At 42.3% G+C, this 18814-nt stretch overlaps 1 protein-coding gene across 1 annotated transcript; it reads left to right on the forward strand.

The window, feature by feature from the left end:
* Nucleotides 1-3974: 3974 nt before the first annotated feature.
* Nucleotides 3975-14687, forward strand: LOC120741815 (nucleolar protein 9). The gene is made up of 12 exons (XM_040044878.1): nucleotides 3975-4077; nucleotides 5502-5727; nucleotides 7878-8114; nucleotides 8553-8762; nucleotides 10677-10784; nucleotides 12868-13009; nucleotides 13104-13296; nucleotides 13387-13527; nucleotides 13700-13819; nucleotides 13942-14154; nucleotides 14255-14360; nucleotides 14457-14687. Exons 2-12 carry the CDS (start codon nucleotides 5511-5513, stop codon nucleotides 14609-14611), a joined length of 1842 nt encoding a protein of 613 aa, XP_039900812.1. The 5' UTR covers nucleotides 3975-4077; nucleotides 5502-5510; the 3' UTR covers nucleotides 14612-14687.
* Nucleotides 14688-18814: the final 4127 nt, after the last annotated feature.

An 18814-nucleotide genomic window follows, 5' to 3' on the forward strand; every position in this document is an offset into this window, starting at 1 on the left:
GCTCTCCGAGTTAAAGGCAGAGATATGTGCTTTCTGATAGCAAGTACCCTTTTTCAGGGACTTATCTAAATCGAGAGTGGATCACAGAGTGTGTTCTATAGTATACAGATTGCAAAACTGACCGGACATTGTCTGTCTAAAACTTTATGGTTGTATATACTGCTTGAGCTCTTTTCAAGTGGAACTAGACTAATTGGAATGCAATCAAACCTGTAGTTAGGCTGTACAGGCTGAGTGGTTAAGAGATTTAGATCTGGTTGTTGCTTAGAGCTAAATGCTAATGTAAGCAAGCTATCAAGCACAGGCTGCTCAAAAAAAAAAACCTTTTCATTAATCCCTTTAGGGTAATTGTTGCTCCAGATTGTGGAAAGTGTAAAATTGTATAGCTTAAGCACGAAGGATGTAATGTAATGTCCTGTAATGTTCAGTGGAGCCTTTAGTCTATCTAATCCTCTGGGTGGGATAATGATGCCCCTCTAGCAAACCAAACACTATTTAAAAGGTGGGAGACATTATAAATGGTAGAGAGAAGTTTTGACAGTATCCTCCACTGCACAACTGTGTAGTGATTGTCCAGCTCTACCCGCAGGACTGAGACAGCTTTCTGAACGTATTTGTTTAGTCTCCTTGTATTGTGCAGCTTTAGCCTCAATGGCCAATTAAATGGAAGCAGATTCTACATACTGATAAGAAGGAATGTGAATATTATTTAGGACTTTTTTTTTTTTTATCAATTCTGTTTATATGTCCAGTTCATTATTAACAGAGTTATTGATTCCTGATCTATTTTTGTGTAGAAAAAAAGCCCTGTGTAGGTTTCAACTTTTACTATCTGAATCTTAACACAGTGCAGCAACAAAGTAGACTAAAGGTTTGGATGTAAGCCTTTTATCTATTGGACAATTTGCATTTACTCATCATGACTAAAACTACAATGTTATATTACGATGAACTAGGACTGAAAAAGGAACACTAAATTGCAAAGCCTGCAGTTCCTCTGATGGCCACTTGAGGCTAGCTCTGAAAACAAACCCCACCCCATGACTGAAGTTTAAAGGTTGGCACAGAACAATGGTTTTGGCCCTGTTGGTAATTTCCTCCTTCTTAAGAACTGTACAACACATGTATTTCTGAAATGACCTTTGTATTTAGATTTTTTTAAGCTTAATGTTAGGGGTGTTAGCCAAGCCAAAACAGGCTAGCTGATGTTAGGTAGGCATCACCACCTGTACTCAGGAAGGGCAGTGGCACAGCTTAGTTGTGACTGAGCTATTTATGATCTGATAAATAAATTGGCCTGTTTCGAGGTTTTATAAGGGAAATTACAGTTTTATTAGTGTATTTATTAGCTTGTTAGCAGTAATTAGCAGTTGTGGACAAGCACTTATGAGTGCGATTTGATAATCCAGATTGATCGCATCAGCTAAATGACTTTTCACCGTCCGGTTTAAATATGGTCATTTCCATCTTTTGTATACAGTCTATGGATAGGACATAATTTTGACAAATCTTTTGCACTTGCTGGCTGACTGTGTCATGGCTCTGAATGGCTAAAAATCTGTAAATAGTCTCCTTTCTGCTACAGCTGCCTGTGGGTTTTTTATTTGTTTCCTCTGCATGCATCATTTACCTGTGAAAAGTAGAACCTGCATTTCTCATCTGAAAGCACAATATTTCGACTTACATCACCTCTAACAGCACTCCCAGCCACTTACTGCATCCACAGATGCGTCACCTAGCCAGAAGAAGCACGCTGGCGTCAGAAGCATAAGTAATTGTTGTAACTTGAGACTGGCTCTAACAGCAGTCTCCCATAAATACTGTTTAAAGTCTAGTATAAAAATGGTTTGGGATTTCTAGCTGAATTTTTCATTCTTAACAATTGTACAAGGTATCATCTTTCTTTCTTTTCTTTTTTTTTTGTCAATATAGCATCAATTTGGATTTTGTTGACATTTTGTTGAAGTTAAGGGTGTGGCAGCTTTGACAAACAGGCGAGCTGAGACAGTAAGCTATAGCCGATCTCTGCCTCCTGTAAATCCACTCAGTAATCTGGACCATGCTTGTTCCTTTCTGAAAATTTCATTAATGGAATTGCTAATCCAGCATAACAATGTGAACTGAAAAGTATGCACTTGTCCATAAAGTCACAAATCTTCTAAATCTCCCCAGCAGCTGATTATGTTTCTTTCTATTTTCTGTATGGATTGGCTGGCATTTCTAATACCACACATCTCTAAATGCTTCTCTTTACCAACATCTCCTTGTGTGAGATCATTTTTCTTAGATACAACACTATGGAAGGAGAACAGGACTGGTACTGATTGGCTCGATAGAAAGATCGAGCTGTATCAAAGGTAGAAATACACTAAAAAGTGAAGAGAGTGTGTTAGGAAAAATGTGCTTTGAATAAATGAAGAAAACGAGAGAGACAGAAGTTCAGAGGATTAATAAGGAGGAAGAGAGGGTAGCTGTGAAGAGGATGAAGAGTGGAAAGGCGGGTGGTCCAGATGTCATGGAGATGCCTCAGAGAGAGGACATTTGGACAGAATTTAACACAGTTCTGGAGCGTGAGGGGATGCCTGAGAAATGCAGAAGAAGTGAAGTGGCATTGATTTTCAAGAACAAAGGTCCAGAAGCTGTAGTAACTACAGAGGGATAACGTTGATGAGTCAAACCGTGAAGCTACGCTGTTGAAGCTAGGTTAAGGGGAGAGGTGATGATCAGCGAGCAGCAGTGTTGATGAAGAAGTATAGAGAAGTTCACAAGTTACACTGTTTCATTGTGGATCTAGAGAAATGTGATAGGATGTCAACATGAAGGAACTGTGGAACTGAGGAAGTCAGGAGGGGTAGAGTGGTAAGTGAGGATGGAGACTTTGGGATGATGAAGATGAAGCTGACAGGCAGGAGGAAAACAGGAACACCGCAGAGAAGGTTCACAAAGGGTTCATGCAGAGGGTTGGTGTGACGGAAGACGAAGCTGGGAATAGAGTGAGATGGAGACAGATGAGAAAATCTTAACTTACATCACCTCTGATTCATTTAATTGTGCAACATTTACTGTAGCCACGGATGTCATTTTCTGTAGTTTCAGATGAATGGGTTTTTGTTTTTCCGTTACACTACAGTCAAGTCCCAGCAGAAATCCAGAATGTTGTGCCATGAGCAATAAAACCACTAACCCATGAACAAACAGTTATTAGGAAACAATGCCCCCACCCAAATGCAAAAAAGGTGGGATGCAGTAAAACGGCATTTTTAATGATTTGGTTAGAGCTCTCCCTTCACTTGTGGAATGTATCTATTAACCTTGAAATAACCATGTGTTGATGATAACTGTGATATTAAGAAGAAAAAAAAGGTACTATGTTGATTTTGTCCTTTATTTTATTTTATTTTATTTTATGCCTTTAGGCAAACCTTTTCAGTAGCTCTTGTAACACATTTGAGCTCAATCTGCCCAAAAAATACAATTTTTATTTTTATTTTTAAATCAACGTCATATCATTTTTGTGTAATTATGACGCCAAATTGTGATATTATGGCATTGCTACCATGAAAAAAGCACGTTTTTTGTTTGAGAATTATGAGGTTTAATTTGATAACCTTGCTGCCAGTTAAAAATCCCAAGAACATTAAAAGTGGCTTCCTATTTTATGCCCAACGAGACTGTTCTGTTTTGTGGGTTGGGATGGTGTAAGATGTCGACATTTGATTATCACAGGTTTTTTTTAATTGACTCATATGCCTGTTGGGCACACCTCTGAACCCCCATCGAGAGGTCGTCCAGAATCAGCCTTTCAGGAAAGTAGCTATGCTGCCCTCTGCTGGTGTCAACCAATAAGGACATTGAAGAAAAGACAGCGACGTGCTAGTTACGGTAAATACAACCAGTTTTTATTTAGGCTACATAAATAAAGCCTTTTCGAGCATGTTGAACTATTTATTTATGTATTTGTTTATTTCTTTATCCATTCATTAATCTTCAAGGAAACTGTAATAATATTTGTCCGCGTGCTGTTACGTCATCATCACGCGTCAACGGCACAGTGCTTCTGTCTGACTTCTCTCACACGTGAGTAAAACGTTGCTTTACAGAAACGATATTATTATACACATTTTTCCGCAGAGTAACTTAGCAGTGTGGTTTACTCATTCTTTAACAGTTTGGGAAACCATAGTTTGTTTGTTTTTTATTTTGGCAACGTTTTCGAGAGTTTGTGTTGTTGTTTGGAGTGCAGCGCGTTAGCATGGACAGTCCCTGTGCCTGTTTGCTTATATGTTTGCATGTTTTAGTCGAACTCCTTCTAAAATAATGACAGCTTTATTTATGGCCACTTTAACATTATGCCAATATTACCTTTTACCTGTAACAGCTTTTTAAAGTACAGTCTTGATCCGTATATGTTGCTAGGAAAGTGCAAAATAGGTGCAGCTATTTATTGAAACTTGCAAATATGCACGGAAAGAGAGTATATAGAGCAAAAAAAACAGTGTGTGCAATGCTAATGAGTTTGAAAGTCAGTATTTGGTATTCTTTATTCCAGCCTGGACCCTGTTAGGCAAGCTCCCTTCTCTCCTTACTTCCTTCTGATATGCTGACAACGATTTGAACCAAACATTTTTATTAATCACTCCAAAAGTCCTGTTCCTGCTGATCTTTAGTCCCATTCTTGAGTAATATAGTATTCCTCAGTCTGTTCTCGCTGTTTCCCTTCCTTAAGACTTTTTTTTTCTAGCCACTCTTTCACTGAAACCATTTCCGATGAGGCTTCAGCATAATCATCATCCATCTCTCAGGTCCTTTGCTGAAATGTTCTTTCCGATTTCTGAAAGACATGACTTTCAGATACTGTTAGCTTGCTGTAGGTAGCTTTTTAGACCTCCCAATGCTTCTTTTGTCCTTAAAATGTTCCCTAAATAGTTTTTTATTAGATTTTCTTCGGACAATCACCTGTTTTTTCTTTGGAAATCACCTTTTCGCTGCACAGATACCATTTTATGCTGGTCAAATTGCGTTATCTTTAGCAGCTGAAAACAAAATGTAACCAGTGTAAAACTGATTCTCTGCTAAGTTGTCTTTTATGTTTAGACACAGCGTTGGTTCAACCCTTAAGTTAGGTATTTTTTGTTTTGTTTTTAATGCTTGAATAACTTGAATAACTCTGAAAATGGTGAGGTACGAGGACAAATGATTACATAAGCAGCCAGTGTCCAAAAAAAACTTTGGAAGACCTTCAAAGAGCCTGAAGCCCAAAGAGCCTTCGCTCAAGAGCTCTTTAGAAATCACAAGAACATCTGGGTCTGTGGAAGCAAAATATAAAGAAATGAGGGTTTGATCAAGACTTGTGCACAGTACTATATATCTATTGAAGTATAATAATCTGTCTTACTGGTAGCAAACATGCAGCAGTGTAATAAGATATGTTATGTAGTTAATTGGTTCAAATCTGCTTTAGAAACTAGCTTTATATTTCACTTGTATCCTCGTGTTTAAAGGTTCAGGATATGCTGTCAAAAGCAGAAGACAAGAAGCCACAGAAAGGGGGAGGAAAGAAGAGGAGGCATCCCGGAGAAGATGGAGGAGGAGAGAGGAAGAGGAGAGAAAGTCCAAAAGGAGAGAAGGGTCAGGGTGGCAAGAAGCGCTTGGACGCCCTCAGTGTGGGCTATTTCCGCCGTGTCGGAGAAAGGCTCAGTGAAGGCTTTGAAGATGATGAGGAGAGAGGTGAGAAAGGTCTTTTTTTCTGGGGATCTGAGTAAAGCACAGGACTGGAACTTTAAATAAGGGGTGCAGCAGAAGGTCACATTACACAGCACCATGTGCAGCCATGATTCATGAACTTTATCTTTTGAACTTGGCTGCCATAGGGAACAGAAAATCACAGACTAGTGATATGTGGAGCATCCTCTGCCGGCTTTGCTTGGATGAGGTCTGCTGAAGCAGACTTAGACTGTAGAGAAGAAACACATAAGCTGACAATTCATTAAATGCATTTTTTTTCCAAGGAGTACATTTACTTATTCCATCTTCATAAATCGAATCATTTTTTCACATTTCTTGAACTGCAGGATATTGATCTGGTCGGTCAAGTATCAGAGGGGGCTGTTAATCAGTTTCAGCTGCTTTGGTGTTAATGGCATTAACAACAGGTGCACTAGAGGGGGAACAATGAGACAAGCCCCGAAACAGGAATGTCTGTACAGGTGACATTTTTCACTAGTTTTGCTTTTGGCTAGGGTCAGGTAACATGAGGTGATACATGGGCCCTACAGAGGTTGCACAGGTAGCCCAACTCCTACAGGATGTCACATCAATACGTACCATTGCCAGAAGGTTTGCTGTGTCTCCCAGTACAGTCTCAAGAGCATGGAGTAGATTTCATGCGACAGGCAGTTACTCTAGGAGAGCTGGACAGGGCCATAGAAGGTCCTTAAACTATCAGCAGGACCAATACCTGCTTCTTTGTGCAAGGAGGAACAGGTTGAGCACTGCCAGAGCTACAAAATGTAATTAATTATTATTTTTTTGAGCTGTTTATGTATAGTAGATTGAATATTTGTGAGTTTTGAGCACAGCACATAATCTGTGCACTGTACACACATCAGTTTGGCTGCTTTCCCCTTCAAGGTTGTGTCCTTAAAGTGGCGTCAGCATTCATGCTACATTTACGCTGGCTCACTTCTTGGAAGTTTTTTTAACCACTTCTACTTAAACTTTTTTTGGAGAAGAGGTTCAGGTTACAGGGAGCCAAATCTTTGTGTAAGTACTGTCTTGGCTGGCCCAAAACCTCCTGTGTTTCCAGTGTACTCTTTACTCAGGATGGCACGCACCTCAACTGTTTATGCCAAATGTCCTATCTCAGCATGTCACAGCCGAACTCCTCTGAACTCTGCTCCTCGCCACATTAGTTTGCTTTTTATTGGTTGATCTCACCTGGTTTATATCACCAGGATGTCCAAAAGAGGATAACAGGAAGTTGAGCCCCACGTGGAGCAAGAACAACTAAAGACAGCTCAAACTCCCCCGATTCACGGTACACTGGTGCCATGAATCTGGGCCCAAAACAAGAGAGGTTTGATTATTTAAATAACAAACTAGAAGATAATTGGTGGTGGGTTCAATAAGTTAATTAAATGTGTTTTCACACAAAGCTTGGTCCAGACTGTGGAGGTCGCTCAGAAGCTGTGTTCTTGTGCTTTCTGACTGATTAATTTCTGCATTCCCACAAACGACCATCTGTTGGAGGAATTAGCTGACCACCATCAGTGCGAACATCTTCAGCTCTGCTCTGCCACAGAGCCGATGGTGAATGCGACACATAAATCACCTCCAGCCTTTCCAGTTGCTTATGTAGCGAAGCAGATGTCAGGTTTATTTACTAGCATTAGATCTGCTGTCACGTATATATAATGAAGAAAAAGAGGAGAAAGAAGAGAGAAGCCTGAATTGAAAAATGGTTTCAATCTGTGATTGATCGCCCTGTCCGTTTTATTTTTATTTTTTAATCTCTATTTAATACAGTACCCACCACTACTTCATACCAAAGATGCCCACTCTGTTTTATGCTAATTAATTCATTGTGTTGACAAGTGATGTGTTAGTACGCAAAGTTGGTACTTTGTGTGTTTCTGGAGCAAAATCCTCCATTAAGTAATTGCTTTAAGAAAAACTGCCTGGAGCTGGATATAACCGTCTCTTGCACTGACCTCGACTTATTCACGTCATGCACTGATCTTAAATGACTGCTCATTGCACGTCCATTGCATCATTTGACCTTAAACATAACAAACAGGTTCCTCTCCCTCCTTCCATTATATTTCTGCTTTAACTCCAGCAGCTTTCCTCTCTGTTTATACTCACCCCGTCTTTCACAGAGATGTTTGTCGAGAATGTCCTCACAGAAGTAAAAGGTAAAGCGGCCTTGGTGGCGACAGATCGGACCGGAAGCATCACTCTGCAGCGGCTGCTCCCGCTGTCCAGCCCCCAGCAGGTCGGGGAGGTGCTGGCTGAACTGGGTGGAGAATCGGGCTCAGAGTTTAAGGCGGTTTCTTGTGACCGGTGTGGAGGCCATGTCGTGGAGAGCGCAGTCAGACAGATGTCCAGGTGGATGGGTAAGTTCACACAAGTGTAAGTTTGCTTTACAAGTGAAATATCAATTCAGCTTCAGTTTAGTTTTATTTACACAGCTGTTAATTACAAAATCATTAACTTCAAAGTGATTTATATTGTAAGGTACCTACAATAATACAGAGAAACCCCATCAATCAGATGACCCCTTATGAGTGAGCACTACTTCACTTTACTTTACTTTAATAACTCTTTTTTTTAAAGGGAAAAACCTCCAGTCAAACCAGGCTAAGGCAGGGTCGGCCATTTCCAGTGATCGGTTGGGAGTGAGGCGAGGGGGGGGGGAAATGAACTGTGGAAGCTGGAAGAAGGATAAGAGTGATAAGAAGGGAAAACATTCCCATTTTCTACTGTGACAGAGAACAGCTGCGGTTGAGAAAATCGCACCAACCTAACTCCTGGTGGGACTCTGTCCTTTTTAGAGTCTTCAGAGAAGGAATCATCTCCGCCCACAGAGGAGGAGGGAGAAGAAAGCTGTGGCCTGTTGGAGGCTCAGGTGTTGTCTTTCAGTCAGGTGGTGAGGGACAACGCTGCCGAGTTCATCAGACATGTTCACGGCTCACACGCAGTCCGCACGCTTTTACACGTGCTGGGAGGCTGCCTCGGACCACCTCGCACCGAAACCCGTCCAGGTAAATGCACGCAGACACACACTCACGCTTGTATGAAAAAATGACGATTTTTAGTGGATACTTTTTCCCATTTAATTAATTAAACAAAACACTCAAAAACAACTACCCCTGAGGGTTATAGTTGTAGGGCGTCGTATTGAAAAAAATAAAAAGTGTGTTGCACTACTTTCTCTCTGCTCGTTCATGTCATATATTACACTTGATTTGGTTTCTTGAATATATTTTTTCAAGGTCAACTTTGATCTTGGGTGCAAACAGTGAAGGTCTGGATCAAATCCTTAGCCAACCTAGGTGCTCACGCCCCCTCATTGCTGTCTATTTCCATAAAAAATTGTGGGTAATATAAAATCTTTGCTGCTTTTCACACTTGGTGTGACCTTGACCTTGAGCTGATTTTCACAAAATTGAATCAGCTCGAGCTGTTATTGGTACCAACCATCACACAAACTTCAATACAAGAGCGGTAAATTTAGGTCAAAGTAATGAGTGATGTCACAAACTAACCACCTCCTATCATCAGTTTAAATTTGCTCTTTACATAAATACATTTATATGCATATGGAACTGTACCTACTGCAGCCCACCCGCAGTACATTAACGGCCTACCGTGGGGCTCCAGCCCTCACTTTGGGAATCCCTGTACTAAAATATGCAGAAACAGAGAACCGTGTTTGGTTGTTAGACCTCCAACAATGAGAAGCACCTTTATGCTGTTTTCTGAGCAGTTTTTGAGTTCCACAGCAGGATGCTCCTGTCTTTTTTTCAGGCCATGTTAAGTGGGAAAACAAACAAACAAACAAGCCGAAAAATATAAATGACTAAACTAACCGAGCACTCAAAGCACTTTTTATTATTCACCCTGTTAAACGCACATTTGTACAAGCGCTTTTTTCTGTGCCTAAACACCTTTTCTTAACATTCACACACACACTCACCCTCCAGCGGATATGCATGCAGACTGGAGGAGCCAGAGATCAAACCGGATCAGATATTCTGGATAATCCTCTGGTCTGACTTCTAGATCATAATGATCATAATTTAGAAACAGGACTTCATGTTTAAGATGTTCACATATGTCCTGTCAAAGGCCTGTTTTCCCATAGATTCTATAGAAACAGTCTTTTTGTAACCCAGGTACCCCTGTTAGCCAATAAAAGAATGGAGATTGAAAGCACTTAGCTGTTGGTAGGATTGTGTTTTCAGGCCTGGAAGCTACATCTATTATTTCACCCATAGATGAGTAGAATAAGCCGGCGTCCATGTTTTTTTGGGGTTTTTTTGTGATCTTTACGTTTTGTCCAATTAGCAGCACATAAAGTATGCTGAGTTAACCTCTAGATGTTCCACTTTGCAAGATACCCATGCAGGCACAGGCTGTTATCACTGTAATCCGCTGACACCAAAGAACACGTGAAATACGATTATTCTCTGCCAGGTTCTGTAGCGATCCAGCTTGCTTTATTTGTTAGCTTTAGAGATAATGAGATCCCCAGGAAGCACAAGTCAAAAAGAATCTAAATACACATGCATAATGCGTGTATGCTAAGAGCTGACTGAGTTATGACTCAGAGAAAAAGTGCAAATTATGATACAAATTGCAGCAATTGGCTGAGAAGGCATGTAGAGTAGCTTAATTGGCAACACTGGCACTAGCTGACATTTGCTATACAGAGAAAGAGCTTTCGGTTCACCCTACGAAAAAAAAGCAATTTCTCCCATTTGGCCCGATGTCTCACTTCAGTTTCTTTTTCTGCAAGATGTAACAGAAGAAAAATACAGCTCTTGATCTGCTGGCTTTGTCAGTGCGCTTTTCTTTTGAGACTATGTCAGGACCTTTATGCCAAGAGGTATATTCTTCTTCTTCTTCTTCTTCTTCTTCGTGTTTTCTCTGTTCATATTCTTGTTTTTAACCAGGAGGAAAAGAGCGAAGCATCCCTCCTCAGCTGACAGACTTTCAGATTCCCACTTCCTTCTGGTACGAGCTTAAAGATCTCACAGAGACCTTGATGGAAAACATTAATTGTAAGTCATCTTTCATAAAATAATTGGTGGTTTTATTATTATGTTGGAATTTAACTGTTGTTGTATGATAGATGTTTTAAGTAGGTCATTAAAAAAAGAAAGCAGCAGTGTTGCCTCCCTCTTCCTGTGCTCTCCTGACTCTTGTAACATTTTTCTGGGAATCTGAAAACCATAGAAGCTGTTTTTGAATGCAGGCGAGGATTTGGAGTAAAGGCAAAGGGGAATTGCCTAAAGGCAGTCTTGAACAGAACGCTGACCAGCATGTGTTTAGAATTTATGTGCTCAATTCAAATTCTTGCAGTCGTAATATCAAAACAAAATGAAATGGGCAGTAAATAAAGTGAGGGCAAATGCATACGCTGCAGAGAAGCCTAAGTGGCTTTTAGTAGAGCTCTGTGTCAGAAAGAAATGCTGTTTAGTCCACAGTTTTTCCATTAGTTAACGTATACACACACACACACACACACACACACACACACACACACACACACACACACACACAGTCTCTGATTGAAACTATAGGCTTTAAACTGTAAGCCATTAATCTGACAGAGCAATGGTGGAATCTGGCACAGAAGACGCAGTTTAGCAGGCCTTGTAACATAAATTGTATTAAAATGAGATATTAAATGCAGTGTGGCTCCAATGCACGTTCAGTTTTCTGCGTTTGGTGAATTTAATTTTTTTTTAATGTCAGTGTGAGTTGAGTGATCAGAATTTTTTATTTGTCTATAATTTGAGGGAATAGAGTTGCAGTCGAAAGTTTGAACACATATTCATGAGTTTCTGTCATTTATTTCACAATTTTCTGTCATTTGGCAAAAAACCCAAAGGTGGATAATTAAACATAACATGTATGGAATTGTGTAGTAAACATTATGTTTAACTTCCTTTAGACTTCAGCATTTCCCTTTAAATGTATTTCCTATGTTCCAGCCATCATACCAGGCTAACAAATATAGCTGGTGTCAACAAATACAACATCTATAATGGCTAAACAATAAAAACAAAAACTATAGCTCAGTGCAAAATGACATTTATGTATCTCCCGAAAATCTGGGAAGGGTTATAAGGCCATTTCCAAGCAATTTAGAGTCCATCGCTCTGCAGGGAGAAGGATTATTCACAAGTGGAAAACATTCAAGGCATTCTTCCCAGGAGAGGATTCCCAGCAAATTCACCCCAAGTTTAGACTGCAATGCTCAAAGGAACTGTGAAAAAACAAAACGGACAACAAAACCCAGGAGCTACATTTCAGACACGACAGGCCACAGTTAAGATGTTAAATGTTAACATTCGTGAGTGCACAGGTAGAAAAAGACTGAACAAGTACGGCTTGTTTGGAAGGATTGCCAAGACACAAAGCCTGTTAAAAGAACAGGAGGTGCCCACCAGGAGTGTTTTTTTTCTTTCTTTTGCAGCCTGCAGCTTTTTTTTAATCTGCAGTTCTTCGAATGACCACTTGAGGCTGTACCCAGCTGTGGATTCAATCCATCCTTTCTTTTCCAGGATAATTGCTTAATAGCTGCAATTAAATAAACCCTCCTGCATTAATTAAATTAGTCTGGTACAAAAAGCAATTTTATTTTCTAATTCTTCTCCTTCATAACTGTATGGAATTAGGTTTATTCTTATTCATTCATTTACCCATTGGGATATTTTAAAGAGAAATTATGAAAAAACTTCAGATGAGTGCTTGCTTCCAATTTCTTTTGACTGGTACTATTTCTTTAAAAATGTGGCCTCGATCACATTTTGCAGTTGTAGTGAAAGAAGAGTGTTTCAGTCTTATGATGGTCTCTCCTCTGGGTGGACCTACTTGTGGAAATGCTGCAAACATGCAACAGTGAATATTGTGTATTTTGTTAAGGCCGTTAGTACATAACACCTGCTTGTGTATGCAGTTTTACTCTTGTACTGCTGGTGGCAGTCACGCACTTGCAAAGACAGGGAAGACTACTACTACACAGTATTAAAGTATTTGCACACAGTGTGTTTCAGTGTGGAAGCATCTTTTGTTTTGTTCATGATAGGGCACCTTTGTACTGGCAGGAAGTCTTAACAGTGCTTCTTCTCTTTGTAGTAAGTGTGACTGACGCTGTTGCCAGCGCAGTGTTCCAGACCATGCTGACTGTGTGTCACAGAAAACGGCCCAAACTCTGCAAACAGCTCCTCCGGCGCATCATGGAATACCTGACGAGTCGCAGCGCTGCTCCTGGAGTTAGGTAAGAGGCCAAAGTTTGCGTTTGTGAACCACTGAGTGTTTTTTCTTTCTTTATTTTAAGAATGTTGTGTTGTGTGACTTTTATTTCCCCGTAGTCCGCTTCTAGTCTTTCTGAAGGACCAGGCCTCCAGTCGCCTCATAGAGACCATCATACAGCTGTCCCACAAGCCACTTCTCCGCGGGCTCTACAAGAACCATCTCAAGGGCCAGCTGGTTGACCTCGCCCTCCATCCCATCGCCAACTTTCCCATCCAGAGGCTAACAGCAGCATCTGCCAAATACAAACTGGTAGGTCACACCTTGTGATTGAGAACGTGGGAGGGGTCATTTGCTGGAAATTTTCTCACCGGCTTCCTGGTGTCGTTCCTTTTTCCACAGTTCCTGAGAATATTTGATGAGCTGGTCCAGGGAGTGGAGGCAATCTTGGCCGCAGGTCACATGGGTGTGATAGTTCAGCTGGCAGAGAGCTGTGCAGAAAGTGAAGAGAGGCAGGACGAGATGATGCAATGCCTCCTCAATGTAAGCTTAAAAGAGGGTTTGTTGTTGAAATGCAGGCCCACGTGGGCCCTGAGTGATTAGAACAACCTTCTTTTCATTTATCCCTGTGTTATGATTGGTGTTGATGGAGCATAACAACTACTTCATGTTTGATTTGTGGATAATGAAGCCCTGTCGATGTGTTGCCTCCCAGGCTTTCCACTGCGCTGAGCCTGGCTCTAGACACGTCGCCTGCCTCCCTCTCTTCATGTCTCTGCTCACCTATGAGGTGTACTATCACTCTGACACCACAGAGGGCAACATAAGCACGGAGGTAAACTGCTGGGAGGAAAAACATTTGTTTGATTGTAATTGTAGTGTTAGCGTTTCAGCTGGACTAACAGTGCAGCGCTTCACCAAAATACATGTTTCATCAGTTGTCAGGGTTTTTTCTAGATCCCACTGACCTCCATATGTTACCACGGATCCCGGCTGGTCCAGGCACTGGCTAAATTCAAGGAGCGCTCACTCCTCCTCAGCAGCCTGCGCACTCTGAGCCCTTCGGACCTGCTCAGTATGGCTACTGACCCCGCAGGCAGCCACGTCCTCCAGGCCCTAATCACCACATCCAGTGACAAGGGCAGGGGGAAGATCCTAAAGAGACTTGAGGTACGTGATACTTAATTCAGAAAGCAAAATTACTTCAAGTATTACATGTGTAAGTTTTAATGATCATTCTCTTTCCGTATCACGCTCTTTGTTGTTTCAGGGTCAGTACGTCCAGATGGCCTGCTCCAGGTTGGGCAGCCGGGTACTCGAAGCCGTGTGGAACAGCTCTTCAGTCGGTCAGAGGCAAAGTATCGCACAGGAACTAGGTAATAATGACAAACATTCTCTCTCAGAATCCCACTTTTCCTGTGACTCACTTCCCTATTCATGACTTCTGTTCCTGTCTCTCCTCCCCTTCTCAGTTCCAAGTGAAAGCCAGCTGAGGGCAGATCAGTTTGCTCGTCACGTGTGGGCCAAATTTGCTCTCTCCCACTTTGCACACAGAAGAGCCCACTGGCAGGAAATTCAGACGGGCGAGTCCAAGAAGCGGAAGCTTTTCAGTGACATTCTTGAATGACAAGTGCATATTTGTGAAGAATTGTTTTGTTGTGATTTTCTTTTTGATGTAAATAAAAAAAAAAAAAATCTGAAAAAATCTGTGTGTGTGCTGAATTAAAGTTTAGTTTTACCCAATGTATGCTATGGATTGTATGAATCAGCCTGACCTGTAGGGGGCACTGTAGGAACATGTATCATTTTAGACTTCATCCCATGGATGAGGTCTTCAGTTAACTAGAGCAACATTAGTTTAAATGTGTGAGCACGCAAGGCCCTTTTTAACATATTTTTAGTGTGTTGCTGAATAGTTACTGAATCCCCCTTATTTACACATTAACTAGGCACACATAATAAACATGTAAAAGGGGTTTTGTTAGATTGGGGATGTAACAAAGAAAAGGAGTCAGATTCAAGGCATTTGTTAAAAAGCACCACCACCCACCAGTGAGTCTGACAATGAAATACATCTTAATCTTGAGCTCATCTAAATGTCATCTTTCCTCAGGATTCTTTCATGGAAATGCAAACAAATTCAGGCAGTTAGAAAATTGCTCAGTGCCTCAGCAGCGGGCAGGTTTTGTTGTTGGAGACACTTTTATTGATCATAAATTGATTTGAAGGAGGAAAGTCTTTATTTGGGAAGAGCTTCTCTTCTGAGAAGAATCACAGGGCTGGGAAGAGCAACCAGAAGAGAACCAGAGACTAAAGTACTCAAAATGCTGTCTATACAGTAGTGGGTGTGTTAAAAGCTGTTAATCCTTGTGGAATACCTCCACCCATCTTTCACTTGTCCTTTTAATCCATCTTATGAAACAAAGACTCAAAATACAGATTATAAAAATGGGCTAATTATTAAGGTGTTTCCAAAAGTAACCCAGTAAAGGAACTTGACTAAGATTTATGGCAGACTGATTTGGTATATCCAGATATTTTGATAGATCCTGTATACGTCCATTTAGCAATCTAGGGTTGCACACGTATATATATTTTGAGATGTGTATATTTGACTTCACAAATACATAAGTCACTTGAACCAAAGAGAGTGATATTACCAGCAGTGAAGACCTGGTTATATCATTAATGTGTATATTCTTTGTGCTCTTGTTAGCTTCTATGTTACTTTTTCCAACAGGCTAACATGTGTCGTATAACATCAAGCGAACTGTATTTTCAGATACCGTAGCAAAATGCTTTTTCAAAAATAAAACTATAAGAAAACTATTTTGCTTACTTAGCAAAAAAATACACAAAAATAACTAGCTAAGGTAATAGAGAAAACACTAGGAACCACAAATGCTAATAGTAGTGCTGCATTCATAGAGAGTATAAAACCATAAATAGTTTAAGAAAAAAGATGCTAGTACTGAAGAAAAATGAAGCTAGCACTAGCATTAAGTATTAGCATAATTAGCATTAAGCGCCTCAAACCTGCATTTTATTTGGCCACCAGATGGCGATAGCTGTGGTTGTAAAAAGACTTCTGGTCCTATAGAAGTATATGAGAAAACTTGAGGTTACTCTATTCCGTAACCCCCGTTCTCTGATAATATGAGTCTCACTATGGGGAACGCTCTCTCAGCGTTGTCCTCAGAAGCCTCCATATCATTACTCCAGCCAGTATTGGCTGGCAGTTGTGACGCTTGCGTCAGGGAGGGGCCACCCTCCTCCCTATAAAAGGGTGTGACGCAGTGTCACCCGTCATTGACCCGTGCTGGAATAAGCCAATTGGATCGCCTCAACAATCCAGTGGGAAATGCGTTGTTTGCTAACGGGCTTGCCAAGATGTGGTTTAGCCCACACTATTCCTCAAATACCCTCCACTTGTTCTCATACAATGATCTTGTGGAGGGGGCTCTAGCACTCTGAATAGTGGCTATAACCCCCTGGGGGAGTCCTGCCGTACTCAGATTCAACCTCTCATGGGCCAAGCCCACAGGGCGAGGCGCTCGGGGTGAGGGTGAAAAATCTCCCCCCCTGGCTTGGGAGACTAGGTCTCGTCGGAGAGGGAGAGGCCAAGGTTCGCTCCACAAGAGGGGCATAATCTCCGCTAACCAATGGGACCTCATCCACCTTGGGGCAATCAATATTATTGTTAGCCCTCTCTCTCTCACTCTGGTTAGAGTGGGAGAAATTAAGGCCAATGGAGGGAACGCATAAAGCAGAGCATGTGGCCAGTTGTGAGCTAATGCGTCTACCCCTAGCGGAGCCTCCTGGTCCCTCAGGGAGAAATACAGTGGACACTGAGCGTTCTCCCTCGAGGCAAACAGATTGACCTGTGGCTGGCCAAAGCGGGTCCAGATTTGGGTCACCACATGTGGGTGCAGGGTCCAGTCCCCCTACTGCGGGTTTCCCCTGGACATTAAGTCTGCTCCCAAGTTCAGAGCTCCTGGAATGTGAGTAGCTCTCAGTGACAACAGATTGATGCTGCTCCACATTATCAGTCTGTGAGCCAGCATGTGCAAAGGACGGGAACGTAACCCGCCCTGTCTGTTGATGTACGCCACAACAGTGGTGTTGTCTGTTCTGATCAGAACATGGTGGTTTCTCAACAGGGGAAGGAAGTGTCTCAGTGCTGGAAATGCTGCTAGCAATTCTAGCCAATTTATGTGAGCACCCCTCTGTTGTGAGTCCCAGCTGCCGCTCACTGCTCTGCCCTCGTGAGTGGCACCCCAGCCCGTGAGACTCGCGTCTGCGGTCACCACCTTTCTGGCTGTGACAGCCCCCAGTGATCCCCCCTGAGTGAGAAATGTGGGATTTCTCCAACAGTGGAGTGCTGCAGCGCAGTCTGCTGTCAATCTGATATGGCGGTGGGTATGGCGCTTTCGATTCAGTCTCAGTGATGCAACCCATCGCTGAAATTCCCTCATATGCAGTCTGCCTAATGGAATGACCACCAGTGAAGACGCCATTAATCCCAGCATCTGCAGGCATTTTCTGAATGGGAGATATCTTCCCAACTGAAAAATGCCGGCATGTGATAGCATTTTTTTTACTTTGTCCACAGAGAGACACGCTCTGTAAGAGGCGGAGTTTAGAGCTATTCCTATGAAAGAGATGGCCTGAGCTGGCTGCAGGACACTCTTTTGGTAGTTTATGGTGAAACCCAGAGCCATCAGATGATCCACTGTCAACCTGGTGTGCTCTCTTCCCATTATTTCTGACTCTGATAGCAGCAGCCAATCATCTATGTATGTTGCTATGCGATGCCCCGCCTCTTCAGTGGGGCTATGGCTGCCTCTGTGCATTTCACAAATACCTGAGGGCTCAGTGAGAGACCAAACGGCAGGACCTGGTACTCATACATTCTGCCCTGAAACGCAAAGGGCAGGAATTTTCTGTGAGGCGGGTAAATAGGGATGTGAAAATATGCGTCCTTCAGGTCTATTGATGTAAACCAATCGCCTGGGCGCACTACATGCAGCAGGGTGGTGGTCGTCAACATCCTGAATTTGTATGACCTCAGATGCTGATTCAGAGCCCGTAGGTCCAATATCGGACACAGTCTCCCGCCCTTCTTGGGCACGAGAAAATACTTTGAGTAAAAGCCCCATTGGCTCTGCTCTTGGGGTATTTCTCGTACTGCTCCCTTTGATAGCAAGGTAGTTATTTCTTCTTGCAGGATCCTGGCTGATTCGCCTTTTGCAAGAGAGAAAATCACTCTGTGAAATCTGGGAGGGGTGGTTGCGAATTGCAAACGATAACCTTGCTCTAATGTCCTCACAACCCATTCTGGCGCAGCGAGAGCTCACCATTTCTCTATTCTTGCTGACAGCGGCCCCAAAGACAGGCACTCCACAGTAGACGGAGCTCTGGCTCCCTCTTGTGGCGGAAACTGGTCCTTCGGGCCAGACCCGACTGCACATGCACGGGCTTGCTTGACCAGCGCTTATGGGGCCGGACACCACTGAGGGAATCAACCCCGGTGGTGTCTGGGTGCGTGGGGGCATTATGTTTTTCAACATGCTTTCTGTGTTTTTCACACATTTTTCCCGTGCCCTTGGCAACATGCCTGGATGCAACGGGTGAGTTTTTAATAAACAGTGTGTTTTGTGAGACTGACATGCTTGATTCAGCTGAACAGTGTCTCGTCGTCTCTTTGTTGAAATGCGCTCTGTGGGATCCAACTCGAGTCCCAGGCGCTGAAAGGTGGAGGCAGAACACACTTCTCCGAACGGGCTCCGGAACTGAGCCCTGGAGTGAACTTGGAGCCCGGGCATCCCCC

Source organism: Simochromis diagramma, unplaced genomic scaffold (assembly GCF_900408965.1).
Source record: "Simochromis diagramma unplaced genomic scaffold, fSimDia1.1 OVJJ01000663.1, whole genome shotgun sequence".
Taxonomy (NCBI): Eukaryota; Metazoa; Chordata; class Actinopteri; order Cichliformes; family Cichlidae; genus Simochromis; species Simochromis diagramma.